Raw genomic sequence first — 16284 nt, forward strand, 5'->3', positions numbered from 1 at the left:
GTGAAAACAACCTTCATCTCGCTCCCCTGAAAATCACCGTAGGACTTCTCTATATGGTTTCATTCCGCCTTTTTTTTTTTTTTTTAATTTCTATCTTGTATTGGATTCCTTCAGGATCTAACTTGCAGAGTCTGAGATTTCTTTGATTTTGGAATACGTGCTCTGTCCCCTCCTATAATTCCTGACAGTGGGTTCATCTGGTACGTGCAGCTCCGAGATTGCTTGGGAACTCCACTGGAAACTGAAGAATGGACTCTAGTTAAGACAGCCAGTCCATCCTAAAGGAAATCAACCCTGAACATTCATTGTCAGGACTGATACTGAAGCTCAAGCTTCAATACTTTGACCACCTGATGCAAAGAGCCAACTCACTGGAAAAGACACTGATACTGGGAAAGATAGAAGGCAGAAGGGGACGACAGAGGATGAGAAGGTTGGATGGCATCACCAACTCAATGGACATGAGTTTGAGCAAGCTCCGGGAGATGGTGAAGGACAGGGAAGCCTGGCATGCTGCAGTCCATGGGGTCGCAGAGAGTTGGACACGACTGAGCGACTAACAACAATTTTGTATTGGAGTATAGCCCTTGGACTGCAAGGAGATCCAACCAGTCCATCCTAAAGGAAATCAGTCCTGAATATTCATTGGAAGGACTGATGGTAAAGCTAAAACTCCAATACTTTGGCCACCTCATGTGAAGAACTGACTCATTTGAAAAGATCCTGATGCTGGGAAAGATTGAGGGTAGGAGGAGAAGGGGACAACAGAGGGTGAGATGGTTGGATGGCATCACCAACTCAATGGACATGAGTCTGAGTAAACTCCAGGAGTTGGTGATGGACAGGGAGGCCTGGCGTGCTGCAGTCCATGGGGTCACAAAGAGTTGGACACGACTGAGGGACTGAACTGAACTGATAGCCAATCAACAGTGTTGTGATAGCTTTCAGGTTCATCCCACCCTTATCACTTAGGGTGGAAAGGTCAGATTTGCGATTATCACACTTTTGGTTCTAGTCACTGCTTGACCCTCCAGGAGTGCCTCATGACTTTCCTTTCAACCATAAATCCTAGTCTGCTTCATTAGACAATAGAATGCAGAGTTTAAGAGCCCGACTCCCAGAGCCAGGCCACCTGGGTTCAAATCCAGGTCTGCCATTTACCCAGCTGAGTGACCTCGGCAAGTTACTTAACCTTTCTGTTCCCTCAGATTCTTCATCTGTTAAATGGAAGCTTGTAACCTCATCGTAAGGATTACCCAAGCACACAACAGTAAGCAGACATGTAAGCGTGAGCTTTTATTATTAGGCAGCGGGTCTTAGTTTAAAAATGAAGAACAAATGAAGACATGCATGGATCAAATCCAGGATTATTATGAATCTGTGTTGGCAGAATCCACTCCTGAGATTGCTTTTGTGCCCTTGGATGAGAGGGGTTCGAGAATAGAGGAGATGGTGAACTAACACTTAAAGGTATCAAAGGACTCGGCAAGCCTGGCTCTCTTAACTAGGGTCCATTCTTCAGTTCCCAGTGGAGTCCCAAAGCACCAATGTTGATCTTGGAGTCACACCTACCAGATGAACCCACTCTGTATTGGAGTGGGCAGAGCACAAATTCCCAAATCAAAGAAATCGCAGACTCTGAAAGTCATAAATTACAGTTTCTTAAGTCCAATCCCCCTTTCAGGATCCAAATGCCCCTGGAGGGTATGGCCACTGTAAAGACAAGTCTCCTACACTCCATGAGCCTTCCTAATAGTTGCAGCCTTGGCAGATTTACAGAGACATCCCAGTTCATTTCAAAAGACCTTATGTTACATGGCAATACAGTTCCTTTTTTTTTTTTCTTTAAAAATTAGCTTCAAGTACAAGTGGTATTATTTGAGGCACTAGAAAATATTGAATTCCAGGAAACCCAAGAGGGCGAGGCTGGACAGCCAGGGAGTAGCATTCGTGTTTGGTTGTTTTATGTCTAATCTCCTGCCTCTAGAAAAATGACTTGGGTGTAATCAAATGAAAACAATGAAAATAATACACTTGAAGGTCAAACAGCTAACTTCATAGGAAACTCATTAAAAACGTGACTGGACAGATTCATAGCCCAAGAGCTTGTTCATCTGATTCTAAGTGAAGAAAACTCTCTGGGGGCGGTGCGATTGATGGGGGGTGGGTCCTCCATTTGGATCCAGTCTGATGAGAGAGACTTCATGTGGAACTTGTGAATCTGGCAGCAGAGGGAGTGTGTTAAAATACTCAGCAATTCGCCACGGGTTCAGAAGAGTAAACACAAGCATAACACACCACTTTGCCAAGTTCAACAAACTGTTTCATGGGGCTCTGAGTCCCTGATGAGGGCAGCAACCAAATGGCTGAGGAAGGAAACCCAGGCCCAGAGGTATCGCCCACGGCTCAGTGGTGACGACTGCCAGACGCATGTTCTGCTCTGGAATCCACTGATGACAAATGATCGGACCAAGACAACCGTTTCCCCCTAGTTGGAGGATCAAGCCAATCTTTCTCAGCCCGGCCAATTAAACTGAAATCTCTAGGGGTGGCATCAGCATTCCTTCTTACAAACACCTCATGAGATTCTAATGTGCATCCAGAGCTCAGAATCACAGACTTGGGCAATCTGGCCTCAACCCCACCACCACCCAACAAAAGTTTCTACTCCAGCCAGCAATGACCTCTCAGATCTCTAACATCACATCAAGAATAACTAGTATGGCTTTATTGAATGTGGACCTCAGACCATGCTTAGCAATTTTATTCATCATCTTTTTTTCAAGATTTTTTGTTAAATGTGGACCATTTTTAAAATCTTTATTGAATTTGTTACCTTACTGCTTATGGGGGTTTTTTTATGTTTTGATTTTTTGGCCATAAGGCATGTGAGATCTTCGTACCCCGAGCAGAGACTGAATCTGCATTCCCTGCATTGGAAAGTGAGGTCTTAACAACAAGACTGCCAGGGAAGTCCCTACCCATTAGCTTAATCCTCACAATCTTATAAAGTAGCTAGCTATTGACCTCATTTTATAGCTAAGAAACCAAGCCTCAGAAAAGGTTAAGTCACTATCCCAAAATCACACAGTAGTAATTTGCAAGGCAATTGATTCATTCAAATCTAAGCCCATTTGGACAAGAAATACATACTCACACTACTAGACCAGTACCTGGAACATAGGTGCTTAATACATTTTTGGAAAATGAAAGAATGAATTACTACGGAAATGAAGAAGAGCATGGGGTACTATTAGTGACCCACAGATCTTGTTAGATCAATTCAGCTGTTCCCTGCCTTCAAAAGGGCCAAAGTCCAGATCTGCTTACTGCCTGAAAACCCTGCTGCTGCTGCTGCTGCTAAGTCGCTTCAGTCGTGTCCGACTCTGTATGACCCCATAGACGACAGCCCACCAAGGCTCCCCCCTCCCTGGGATTCTCCAGTCAAGAACACTGGAGTGGCTTGCCATTTCCTTCTCCAATGCATGAAAGTGAAAAGGGAAAGTGAAGTTGCTCAGTCGTATCTTAGGTCGTACTCTTAGCGACCCCACAGACTGCAGCCTACCAGGCTCCTCTGTCCATGGGATTTTCTAGGCAAGAGTACTGGAGTGGGGTGTCATTGCCTTCTCTGCCTGAAAACCCTAGATTAAGGTTTTTTCTGCTAAAGGAGAAAAGTGTTAATTGCTTCTACTACAGGTGTTTCTAAACCACTGATGCTCACAGCGCAGCCCTGCTTTGGTTTCTAATCTAACCTACTGAGCAATGGTTATTCTAACATGGTGCTTCTCAAACTCGAGAGTGCTTTAGAGTCACCTAGGGGACTGGCTATTACACAGCACATCCAGGCCCACCTGCAGGGTTCTGATTCCATAGGTCTAGGGCGGGGCCCAGGAGACACTGATGCTACTGGTTCTGAGTCTCTGTCAGAGAACCATGCTCAGATGTATTATTTGGCAGTTTATTGGGATCCTGTCACCCTCAAGGGGTTCTTTCCCAGGGCAGCAACAGTTTCTGACTCCAGGACCTTTGCTGGGTTCGTGGAAACACGTTTTACTGGCCCAACTGTCTCTGGCCACAAGTTGTGAGGGAGGAGAAGGCAGGAACATCCTTCATTGGAGCTGGATTTTTAAAGCAGTGATTCTTCACTAAGAGACAAGCAAACTCTTTACCCGCTGAGCCATGGGAGAAGCCCATATCCCCTTCCAGAAAGATCTAATGGAATCTCAGAAGGCACAGTTTGCTTGAGAAAGCATATTATGTTTCGAAGAAGCTGGAAGGAACTTTTAACTGATGTAAACTCACGCAAGACATCTCTATGGTAGGAGTTCTGAGAATTGAGTAGAATACAGTCTCTTTCACATCTTTTCATGGGCAGCAGGTTTAAGGCAGATGGAGCCAGGCCATGAAAGTCGCATGATTATCAAGAGACACATTTGCTTGCGATTTTGTTTCTGAAGTTTGAGAGACTCTCCCAAAGGCAGCTGACAAATGCCAAACATCCATCCTACTTTGTCCCAGAAAGCCAGGCTCCCTCTTACCTAAGACAAGGGATGTGATGAAAAGGCTAGCCAGTTCCGGAATATCACACCGCAAAGGGCCAAGAGAGAGACGTAATCTTTCAGGGCCAAGAAGAGAGATTTCCAGGAATGAAAATACCCAAGGGCATCAAAATGAAAGCAGCAACCCAATCTCCCCCACTCCCCACCTTTTTGCTTTTAGGTGTGTGACTGTTACCAGATGGGGTGCTGTTTCCCTGAAGTGTTATGCAGCAAGACACTGCTTCTTGCATGGTTTTGCAGATTTGAATCTCCGGGGCTTTCAAAGGGGAAATGGGGGTGAGACAATGTGCCTTTGATGTTTGAACTTGGGTCCTGAAATCAGAACCCCAGGCAAAAACCGTTTTTATCTCTTCCATCCTAGGCAACCAAGTTGAGTGCTCAGGCGGGCACTTCCTTTTCAGCTGTTCTTTCCTTATTGTCAATTACCTCCCTGCTGAGAGAATGGAATCCCTTTGACTGAAAACAGGGGTCCATCTTGAGAGAGGACTAGTGATTTCTTTCTTCCTTTTCTCTCTTGATTAGGTTACCCTTAGCATCACACGCTAGAAGGTAGATGTCTATCCCCTTTTATTTACTTAGCATTAGGAGCCAGTGATAGTTTGTGTTTACACAGAGTTGACAAATTTGAGGGTCAATCACGTTCACCTACAAGTCAACACGAGAGTAACCCTGCGGTCTGGTTTAAGAAAAAAACATTTGAAAGGAATTATTTGGGGGAATTGGTGACCAGCAGCACTGATTCAGTGAAGTTGCAGATTTTCTGAGCCTGCAGATATTGTGTGGTGGTGGTTTAGTCGCTAAGTCATGTCTGACTCTTTGCGACCCCATGGACTACAGCCTGCCAGGCTGCAAGTACTGAGAATAGTATACAAATAACTTACATTCCCATGAACTAAAGCTCAGAAAACACTTGACCAGTGAGTTCACCGGACTGGGGACCCAAGCTTCTTCTTAAGATATATGCAGAATTATTTTCTAAGGTACACACCATGCTGAGATTGAACGCTCTCACATATTTAAGACAGTAACCACTATGAAGGCCAGGAATTTTGTCATGACTGCTATTATTGTTTCTGCTACTGCTGCTAGGGTATGTCTGGTGTGTATGTTTGTGTGTGTGTGTGTTTTTAATCACAAAGGTCTTTGTTTAAGAAGAAATTGTAAAGTTCACTTGGCTAATGTCCCAACAGCCACTTAGATGCTTGGGCACTGATTTTTCACCCCCAAAATTAATGCATCTCAGCACTAAGCTAAGGCTTCTGATTGGCTCATCAAACAATCAGCTGTCAAGAAGAAGGTTCCCCTTTCACTCTGCGAGCTGCAGAGAGACCAGTGTATTAACTGATAAACTCGGGTTTCATCACCACTGCTGTCACCACATTGCCCCTGCCATGCTCCAAGGTTCAAAAGAGGGGGGGAAAGGCCAGGCTGAGGGGGATGCCTGGAGCACAGTGGTGGGCTGCAGAACCAGCAAAATATGACATGAGGCCAGAGGTCCAGGGCTGAGGACTGGCAGAGGGAAAAAACAGATGCAGTAAGAAGAACTTTGTGCTAGGGCCATCAACTACTCAGCACACTCAATATTACAAGCTGAATGTGCTGTGCTTACCTGTTCAGTCATGTCCAACTCTTTGCAACCCCATGGACTATAGCCCACAAAGCTCTTCTGTCCATGGGGAGTCTCCAGGAAAGAATACTGGAGTGGGTTGCAATGCCCTCTTCCAGGTATAAGCTGAATATCCCCCCTGAAAAAGTTCATATGTCAAAGTCTAGTTCTTCAGAATACAACCCTATTTGGAGTCTTTAAAGAAGTGATTAAGTTAAAATGAGGTCATTATGGTGGACCCTGATCCAAAATGGGCTTCCTTGGTGACTCAGTGGTAAAGAATCAGTCTGCCAGTGCAGGATATGAGTTCAATCCCTGGGGGAAGGTCCCCTGGAGGAGTCAATGGCACCCCACTCCAGTATTCTTGCCTGGGAAATCCCATGGATAGAGGAGCCTGGCAGGCTACAATCGGTGGGGTTGCCAAAATGACTAGTGACCTTCTAAGAAGGAGAAATTTGGATACAGATACATACAGATGTGAAGATACACAGAGAAGACAGCCATCTACAAGCCAAGGAGACAGGCCTTAGAAGAAACCAACTCTACCAACACCCTGGTCTTGGACTTTCAGCCTCCAAAGCCAAAATAAATTTCTAGTGTTTAAGCCACCCAGTCTGTAGTAGCAGCCCTGGCAAGCCAACACACCCAGCAAGTCATGAACCTGCCTCAGGTTCTACAACCACAAAATGGGAACACCTGGGCTGATTACCTCCTGGGTAGGCTGCAGGGATCAAACGAGAGTAGGTATAGGAGAGCTCTGTGCACAAGGCAGAATTCTACAGATAACATCAGGATGTCCTTACTCTGGGCGCTGCGTTCTCAGGTCCTGGACAGGGGACAGATAAAGTCACAAGACCTGGAGACTCTGGGGTCACAGGTGGAGGGTCACAGCTGTAATCACACTTTGGGGATCACCTGTTCCTAACCCCTTGGGAAGGGAGGGGAGCTGACCTCCTCCACAGTTATTTAGTGTGGATGTGGGAGAAAAAGAACTTGCGTGGGAGAAAGGAAAGAGAACAGAACAGAAACTGGAGATCTCCAAGAAATTAAAAAAAAAAAAAAGGCATATTTAAATTCCTGGGAGTTCTCTGGATTAAAACAATACCTTTTATTTGTAAGGTACACGGCCGGTCACAAAACACTTGAAGGCAATATAGTTCTTTTTAATCTATTTGAGGTCAGGAAGGGCTTCCCTGGTGGCTCAGACAGTATAGAATCCACCTGCAATGTGGGAGACCTGGGTTCAATGCCTGGGTTGGGAAGATCTGGAGAAAGGAACAGCAACCCACTCCAGTATTCTGGCCTGGAGAATTCCATGGACTGTACAGTTCATCCTTCTGAGAGTCTGATGAAAGCTATGCATTCACCCCCTACCTAGAGAAAAATAACTCATGAACTTAACACATAAAACATTATATACCAACATGGTCCCATCCTGCAATAATGAAAATGCTCTTTATCTATGCTGTCCAGTATGGCAGCCACGAACCACTAGTGGCTGCTGAGCCACTTGATATGTGGCTAATGTGACAGAGCAACAGTATTTTTTATTTATTCCAATTAATTTTAATTTAAATATCCATCTATGACTAGTGACTTCTGTTTTAGACAATACATTTATATACTATTCCAGAGGATTTACAGACCCCTGCTGCTCACTCCTGAAACACCCTTGTCAATAGACCACACATTAAGAACCACTTGGGATGAAGCTGATATAGACTTCACATCAATGACGTTTTGGAACCTACCTGTATATGTATCATCTCATTTAATCCTGCTGCCAAACCCTAGGAGAGGAGTAGAATGGCTATCCCCATTTTATGAGGCACTGCAAAGCCAACCATCCTGCCCAAAGTCTCACATCTAGTGTACCTCAAGCTCTTCCTTGACTCCCTAGACCAGTTCAAAGGGTTTTAGAAACTGAAGCCCAAGCTCTCGCCTGAGGCCTTGGTAGAAATTCTTTCTAGTCACCCAAAGAACTTTAATTCATGCAGATACCCATTTTTAAAGTTACAAGCAAAGGCTTCTCTTCTGGAAGCCACCAGCAACGGCTGAACTAAGGCCATTTTGACCTTGATAATAGTATATTATTCCATTGAGGTTCATCTCTGGTCTTCCTTTAGGAAGTAGATAGACTCCAGTTTCCCATTCAGCCTGAAGAATTCCCAAGGCCAAGGAGGGCATGATGCTAATGAAGAAGCAGGCTTCTTGTTGCCAGATTTCTGTGACCGCAAACTGTCTTCCAAATAAAGAACTGGAAACTTCATGCTGAATTAAAACTCTCTCTGCCTTTCCGGCAAAGAAGCCTTCAAGCTCTAAGCCAAAAAATCTCAAACACAGAAGTGCGCACAGAGCACGTGACCCACACTGGTCCATGCCATGCACAGTGGCCTTCAGGTTTCCATGTTTCCATGGCAATTGGGCCACACTGGGCAAAAACACTCCACATTTAATAAAATTCACTTTCATCCTGCATTTTGTATCTCGACTCACTTCTCACTTCTGGAAATTCCACTCAATTACCAGACATATTCAGGTTTGTTTCTCTCAGCCTGGAATTCTCCTTTTGTCAGCTCTTCCTCAGGCTTCCCTGGTGGCACAGTGATAAAGAATCTGCCTGCTAATGCAGGAGACACAGAGATGTGGATTTGATCCCTGGGTCGGGAAGATCCCCTGGAGGAGGAAATGGGAACCCACTCCAGTTCTTGCCTGGAGAATGCCATGGACAAAGGAGCCTGGTGGGCTACAGTCCATGGGGTCGCAAAGAGTGGGACACGACTGAGCACACACACAGGCTCACAACTCTTCCTCAAGAAAAAACTCCCTTCAAGGCCCAGCCTGGCTGCCATATGTTTCCATGAAAACTTCTAAGCTTAGGTCTCCATGGTCCCAGAATATGTTATTTACATATCTGCAGCAGGCTCTAGGACTCTTACATTTCTAACAAACCCAATTTATGCTGCTGCTACTGGTCCAGGGGCTGAAATCAGAGACTCACTGCAAGAGATGTTTGTGGAATGAACAAATGACTGAATAAATATAAATTTCCCCTAAAACCCTATCACCAAGGGCCCCAAAAAATGAGCTTTAGAAAAATCAAGATAAAAGATATTACCAGCACTTACTTCTAGATGAGGAGCAAAAACAGAAATACCAGGGTGGGGGTGGTGGGGTGGTGGGGAACAATAGCAAAAATCAACAGGGAACCAGAAGAAGGAAAATTTGAAATATCAGAAAAACTTTAGGGTTACCATCTGGTTTCCTCTTAGCCCTTACTGTATAAATTATGATGAACAGACCAGAAACTAAAAATGGTTTATTTTTCTGAATCATATATTAAAAATATTCTGTAGAACTGTTTTGACTCAGTAAGTCCAGGACTAGGACTATTTCATAAGAAAATAATCAGAAATGAATGTAAAAAGTGATCTGCAAGGAAAGTCATTAAAAGCCCTGTTTATTATAACCAGAAATGTGAAACAATTTATATATTTGACAAAAGGAGATAGAGCCAATAAATTATGGTATGCCCATAAATGGAATACTACAAAGCCTTTCAAAAATGTCCTTATAGGGGAATATTTATCCACATAGGAAGAGATATATGATATAAAAAATGAAAAACAATAAAGCTAAAACCCAGTATAAACAGTATGATTTAATTTTGGATAAAAAAACACATACATGTATAGAGAAGTAGATAAAAATCTAAATATGGATACAGAGCTATTTATCAAACTAATAATTATGTTAATTTTAACAGTTATATTTCGATCATTTTTGCAATAAACACACGTTGCTTTTGTAATTTTTTAAAGGCTATTTTTTTAATGTGAGACGTTTATTTCTTCTGTGAAGGGCCACAGAAGTGAAGCACGAGCACATATATAAGCTTTTTCCCTCCCAGTGTTTCACCAAACACCAGCAACATACGTTCTATTTGTAAAATACCTGACACACCAACTGATCCCTCTTCTTTCTTGGTATTTCTTGGACCGGTTGGAAATTCCTAACTCAAAAAGGCTAACTTTCGATAACTAATGACACCACCCCTGAAGCGTCAGCTTTGGGGGATGACATTTATAGCACATCCACCGTTACTTGGCCACCCAGAAAACTGCCATTTTTCCAGAAACCATGGGTGTCTCACATACTGGCTTTCAATGAGGTGGGTTGCTTAGCAACTGCCAAGAAACTGGGAAGATGGAAGAAGGCACCAGCCAGAGCTATTTTATGACCAAAGCACACTGTGCTACGTGTGTCTGGTTGCATTCAAGGTAACCAAATAAGAGATAACACCCGGCTATTTTTGCATCATGAGGAAAAATACTTGGCTCCTGCCCAGAAGGGCAATTACCTAAAAATCTTGGCAGGCCCCATGGTATGAGAAATGGTCACTGATACGGGGGTGAAAAAAAAACCACTGACCTTCATAAATACTGATGATATGAGGATGGCTGAGGGATGACATGATCTCAATCTCTCGTCTGATGTGAACCATGTCTTGTTCATCCTTAATTTTGTCCTTACGAATGGATTTTATAGCCACCTATAAAGTCAGGAAATGAAATGTTACTCAGAGACCTAAACAGATGCAAATCAGCCATTGGGAGAGTTTAGAAAATAAATACAGATGTTACTTGTTGGCAGAACTGACAATAACCAAAACAAAACTTTGAAATACCCCTATCATGTCTTTCATTTATAGCAAAAACACCCTTCTCCAGACAATAGAAAACATCAGGTTTTAACAGCCTCGGTTTGGGATGGTGTTTTCCCCCCACAAAGCAAAAGGCTCCTTCAACAGGGCCAGATCCATTTACTCTAGGAATCCTGATCCTTTTTGAAAAAAAAGAAAAAGAAAAAAGGAGAGCTTGGTGTACAGGAGGTGGGTGACTAACACCAAGAGATGAAATTAGCATCAGTCGGCCCCACCGTGCAGCTGCCACAGTGATGGACAGAAAAGGCTTTATTGCATGGCCTGTCTGGAGGCCAGTTCTGATTAAAGCTTGGATTTTAAGACTTTAGCCTTTGCTGTGCTAATGCAATTGCTCAGAAGCCAAATCCTCTCTACATCCTTCCTCTCACTAAGGCACCTTTGATAGCATGTGATATGACCAAAAGGCTCTGCTAAAGAAAAAAATCAGAGTAAATCCAAGAAAACAAAGCTAGACTCCCTGCCTGGCCCCGGTTGATCCCAAAGCTCCATGCCAATGTCGTCTGCAAATCCAAACTGTAGAGAATTCCCAGGGCCATGACACAGAGCACTTACTCAAAAGAATCACAGAAATAAAAAAAATTTTTTTTCAATTTTTTTTAATTAAATGACAATGCGAATCTTATAGGGAAAAACTTTGTTTGCCAATGGATTCTCTGCTCATAAACAAGTTGGTTGATAACTTCATCTGCCCTAGCTCTAAGGGGGGCAAAAACTACTTTGTCTGGGGCAGGGAAGGTGGGTTAGGTAAGAGGGAAAGCTCGCCAAGGGTTTTGCTGCCAGCTCTGAAAGCCTGCTTGGTTCCCTCCAAACTGGTCCTCTTGTGACCTCAACCCTCAACTTAGCACTCTTTCTTGGAGGAAAGGAAGTAAAACCACCCCTCGGATTGCAAAGGCACAAAGCACTCTGGAGAAAAAGTCCTTGTTAGCAGCCACCCAGGGTCACACCTCGCCTATCTCAGAGTCAAGCAGGGGTGGTCTCCGCAGGAATGCACTCATCTCTGAACATTTGCAACTTCCAACTTGCAGCAGATACACATGCAGCCCTAGACTTGGAGATGCTTCCATAAAATACAACCAGTCCAAGAGAACTAGGAAACTCTCATTATTCTTGATTTTGCTATGTGTTGGTTAAATCAACCAGCAGGTCCCCAGATTTCTCTTTTGTAGAACTTTCCCCAGTTGTTGTTAAATCCATATTGGTGTCATTACTACACTAGTGGGGATCTTATTCACTGCTTTAGCTCCAGAGCTTAGCAACAGGCCGGGTGCATGGTAGGACTACGAAAACCCTGAGCATGGGCAGGCAGGGAGAGGGAAGGAAAGGGAGAAGGAGAGGAGAGTGGACAACGGGGAGGCGCTGATGCTACTGGATGGCTGAGAAGCCAGACCAGGGAAGTGACAGTTGCACTGAAGCACAAAAGGAGGGACCATTCCAGTCGAACATCACCACCAAGACAGGAACGTTAGGTTGATGGCTTAGGATTTCTTTGCATCCTACCTACGTGGGCAATCGAGGAATGGGGAAAGCAGAGCAAAAATACATGATGCCCGGCTGTAAACCCAGGGGCAGGCAGCACTGTGGCTGGACCACACGGCTGGAGACAAAGAGGCTGCACAGAGATGAATGAGCTTCCAGCTTCAAGGCCCCCTTTCACCAGGGTGTCAGCCCCCCGAGCTCACCCGGGCCCTCACCTCAGCCCCATTCAGGACACAGAAAGAAAAGCCTGCCTTTGCTTACGTCAAACGTAAAGACATGACTGGAAGGCTTTATTTTATCTGAGCGGGGCCTGCAGTCCTGGGAGCCTGCTCTGAAGGAAGCCGACAGTGAACACACACAGGCCAGGGAGGATGTGGGTGGCTCTTGGATCAACTCCTGCATTCCTCTATGAACTAAAGATGGGCTGAGGGGAGAAACCACCCCTGTGATTATGGAGCAGGCTGAACTTGGCCTTGAGGAGGCCCTATTGTCAAACGACAATAGAAATAAATTCTTTCACCATTCAGGGTCAGGCAAGGGTAGTGACATTCTCGGGGGTAAGAAAATAATCCCATCTGTCAATCTCCCCAACAGTCCAGTAAGAGGCCAACGGTCCCACGGCATATCTGCCAGGCGTATGCTTCCAGCCCAGTGTGGAGAGGAAAGTGCCCACATTCTAAGCAAACCCCACTCCAGCACTGAGAAAACTAAAAGGGCTCCATATATGTTAGCAGCCATTGGCTGTCCCTCTACAAAAGCTTTCCTTATCTGACAATGAGTCTTCTATTGAAAGTGTAAAAGAGGGCTCATTCTGCCCCTAAGTCAAAGGCATAGTGGGAGACAAATGCTAGAAATCACTTAGAACCATGCAACTGTCAAGGACAGAGGGAAGACATTCAGTTCAACTCCCAAGAGCGGTGTGATGACTCACCCAAGGTCACAGATCCAATTACTGGCCAACCATGAGAGCAATAAGGATAAGAATAATAGCAGGCATTCAAGAGGCACTTAATATATGGTACAGACATCAGACCGTGGTTCTTTACATCCTTAACATTCAGGCTTCAGCTCCATGATCCCTTAGGGAGACCTTCCCTGACCCTCCAGCTGCTTAGGCCACTCCTCCCCTACCCTCTCACTCCCTTCCCGCACAATATGAAATTAGCCTGCTGCATATTCAGCCGGAAGCCAAATCCAGCTACCAAGATGCTTCCAGAGGAAACCAGAGAGCTCAGAACAGTTGTCACGTTTTTGCAGAGTTGTTGAAAGAGGAGAATGAGCTCATAAATGCTGCTCCTATAACGTAACATAGTGCCTCCTTTGTGGAGTGGAAGGGTATAAATGGAGGGCAGCACACGGTGAAGCAGTATGGCAGGATGGGCTATGAACATGACTTTGAGTCCAGGCTGAAACCACGTGCCAGCTGTGTGACCTGTAGCAGGTGGCAACACCTCTCTGTGCACTTGTTTCTTCATCTGTCAGGCAGGAAAATACAGGACCTGTCTCACAGGTCCTTATGAAGATTAAATAAATGGCTCAGAACATACCTGGCCCAGGATAAGTGCTCAACGTATGTTTAAAGCGGAGAGAACACCCCATAAATAGAGCCTTCCTTCCTTACCCTCCACGCTGGGAACAAACTTAATTCCTCCTGCTTCCTCATGGGGCAGCAGGAGAAGGGAATGGGGACCCCCTCTTTGTTCTCACAGTGCGTTAAGTGAACGAGAATTTCTCTCCTGGGTCTTTAAATTGTACCCTCAGTGGAAACTTCCAGAAACTCAGAGCAGCTGGGTGCATGGGAGCATCATGGCTCCTGAGTCTGAGACCAGACAGGAGGAGGAACAACTGGAATCCAAAACACAGCCTCAGGGCCATTTTCCCCCTTCTTCTTTCAGTGGCTGCCAGGTGAACATGCGAATCGAATGTTCCCACTTAGAGACAGAAGTCTGACTCATGGCATCCACTTGAGCCTTTCTGGATTTTGACTGTTCGTGGACTTAATCCTTTTGAGTGCCCACCTGGGACCGAGCACAGTGCTGAGATGTCGTGATGCAAAGTGATTCTGCCCCAGCCCTTGGGGAGTGGGGGATGAGAGGACAAAGGCAATAAGCAAAACTCACACAATTACATGATCACCCTCATGGCCAAAAGCTACCAAAGAGACCCGCAGATACACGATGTTATGGAGCAAACCTCCTCTCCAGTTTTCCTCAACCCTCACCCATATCTCCCAGGTGGCTCAAACAGTGAAGAATCTGCCCGCAATGCGGGAGATGCGGGTTTGATCCCCAGGTCAGGAAGATCCCTGAGAGTAGGAAATGGCATCTCACTCCAGTATTCTTGCCTGGAAAATCCCATGAACACAGAGGGGAGCCTGATGGACTACAGTCCATGGGGTCGCAAACAGTCGGACACAACTGAGCAACTAACACACACACCCATATCTACAAAGAAACAGGAGGAAAGGGCCCAGCAGAAAAAGACTACCAAACGTCTGCAATCATAAACCCTCCAAAAAAAAAGGTTCAGTTTGTTCCTGCAGGAGTTGGAGAGATTTCACTGAAGCTGGGAACCCAGGTGTTTAAGCCCAACACACAGCCCAGCCCCTTTCCTAAGTGTTCCCAAGTCTAGACAGCATCGTGTGCCTTATAAAATGGTCTGCTTTTAAAGAAGGCCACCTTATCGTTTAATGATTAAACCTTCTGGCTGTGGACCTGCAAATTCTGCCCCGTGGTACCTGCCTGTTTAAGAGGCAAATAGCCCAGCCAACTCTGATCCCTTCTTTAATGTAACAGCCTTCTCTGCAGCGTTCATTTCTTCTCTTTTGAATAATCACCCAAAACCACCCCACTTTTCCACAGTGGCTATTGTGAATGTTAAGAGCTCAGGGATGTAGGAAGGGCTATGCAGAGCAAAGCAGTATGATGAAAGCTCAGGCTTTTGCTGACTGGGTGACCTCAGGTGAACCCAAACCTCACAGGTCTCAGTTTCCTCATCTGTAAAATGGAGTCAGCAAGTCCTAACTCTTGGGGCTGTTATAAGGAGGGGAAATACTGTAAGTAAAGTGACTAGTACTCAGGTATTCACTGAATGGCAGTGACAAGGTCTGACAAGCTCCTGACAGGACAATACAATGATACAGGGTCCTGGGCCACATTAAAGGTGTGACAAGCGCCCAGTATATATATCATCATATAGACTTTCCCCCTGCCGATTCCTCCCACACACATCCTCCCCTTCCCCATGTTTGTACTGAGGCAAGAATAGGTGAAAATTTATATCCAGCCTGCCTGCCTACAAAAGAGCAGGGCAGCCAGCCATCTTCCTGGCCTGCTTTGAAGAGCGGGGGAAATCCCAGGCAGACTGCATATTTGAGCCTCTAACCAAGAGAATCACTACCCTGCACCCTCCACAGCCTCTTCCCATGATGCTCACTGATTGACACATATCAGTCTGAAGAGAGGGTTCTAGAACAGTATCTGTCAAAGGGGTCCTGGGTTTCATGTCAAAAGTGAAGATTTTGAATCCAAAGGTCTAAGATGGAGCCGGGGATTCTGGATTTCTAGCAAGCTCCCAGTTAATGAGCCAGTGATGTCAGCCCAGGGACCACACTTTGAGGAGCAAGATCTTAACACTTTGCCTTGAGCCTTAACGTTACCAACATTCTTAAAACAGTTGCAATATTCCTAATAACAACAACAGCTAATATTTATAATGTGTTAACCAGATGCCAATGGACCGTATCTCATTTAATCCTAACTACAATCCTAATCCCCAACTGTACAAAGCCACCAAGTCGCCAAGAACATAAATACTGCCTTAAATCCCACAGCCTATAAAAGACAGAGCAAAGATTTGAACCCAGGCTTCTGGCTGAGCCCAGAAGCTGCTGATTCTTGAGGTTATGGATAAAGTTGGGG

General features: G+C 45.0%; 1 protein-coding gene across 1 annotated transcript in view; it reads right to left on the reverse strand.

Annotated features, from left to right (window-relative positions):
- The window catches only part of NUAK1 (NUAK family kinase 1), a 72700-nt gene that overhangs the window by 30577 nt on the left and 25839 nt on the right, over positions 1 to 16284 (reverse strand). Inside the window, exon 2 of the mRNA XM_069581072.1 lies at positions 10597 to 10717. Coding sequence (XP_069437173.1) covers positions 10597 to 10717 — 121 coding nt within the window. The remainder of the gene's footprint in view (positions 1 to 10596; positions 10718 to 16284) is intronic.

The sequence above is a fragment of the Ovis canadensis genome, chromosome 3, assembly GCF_042477335.2.
Source record: "Ovis canadensis isolate MfBH-ARS-UI-01 breed Bighorn chromosome 3, ARS-UI_OviCan_v2, whole genome shotgun sequence".
NCBI lineage: Eukaryota > Metazoa > Chordata > Mammalia > Artiodactyla > Bovidae > Ovis > Ovis canadensis.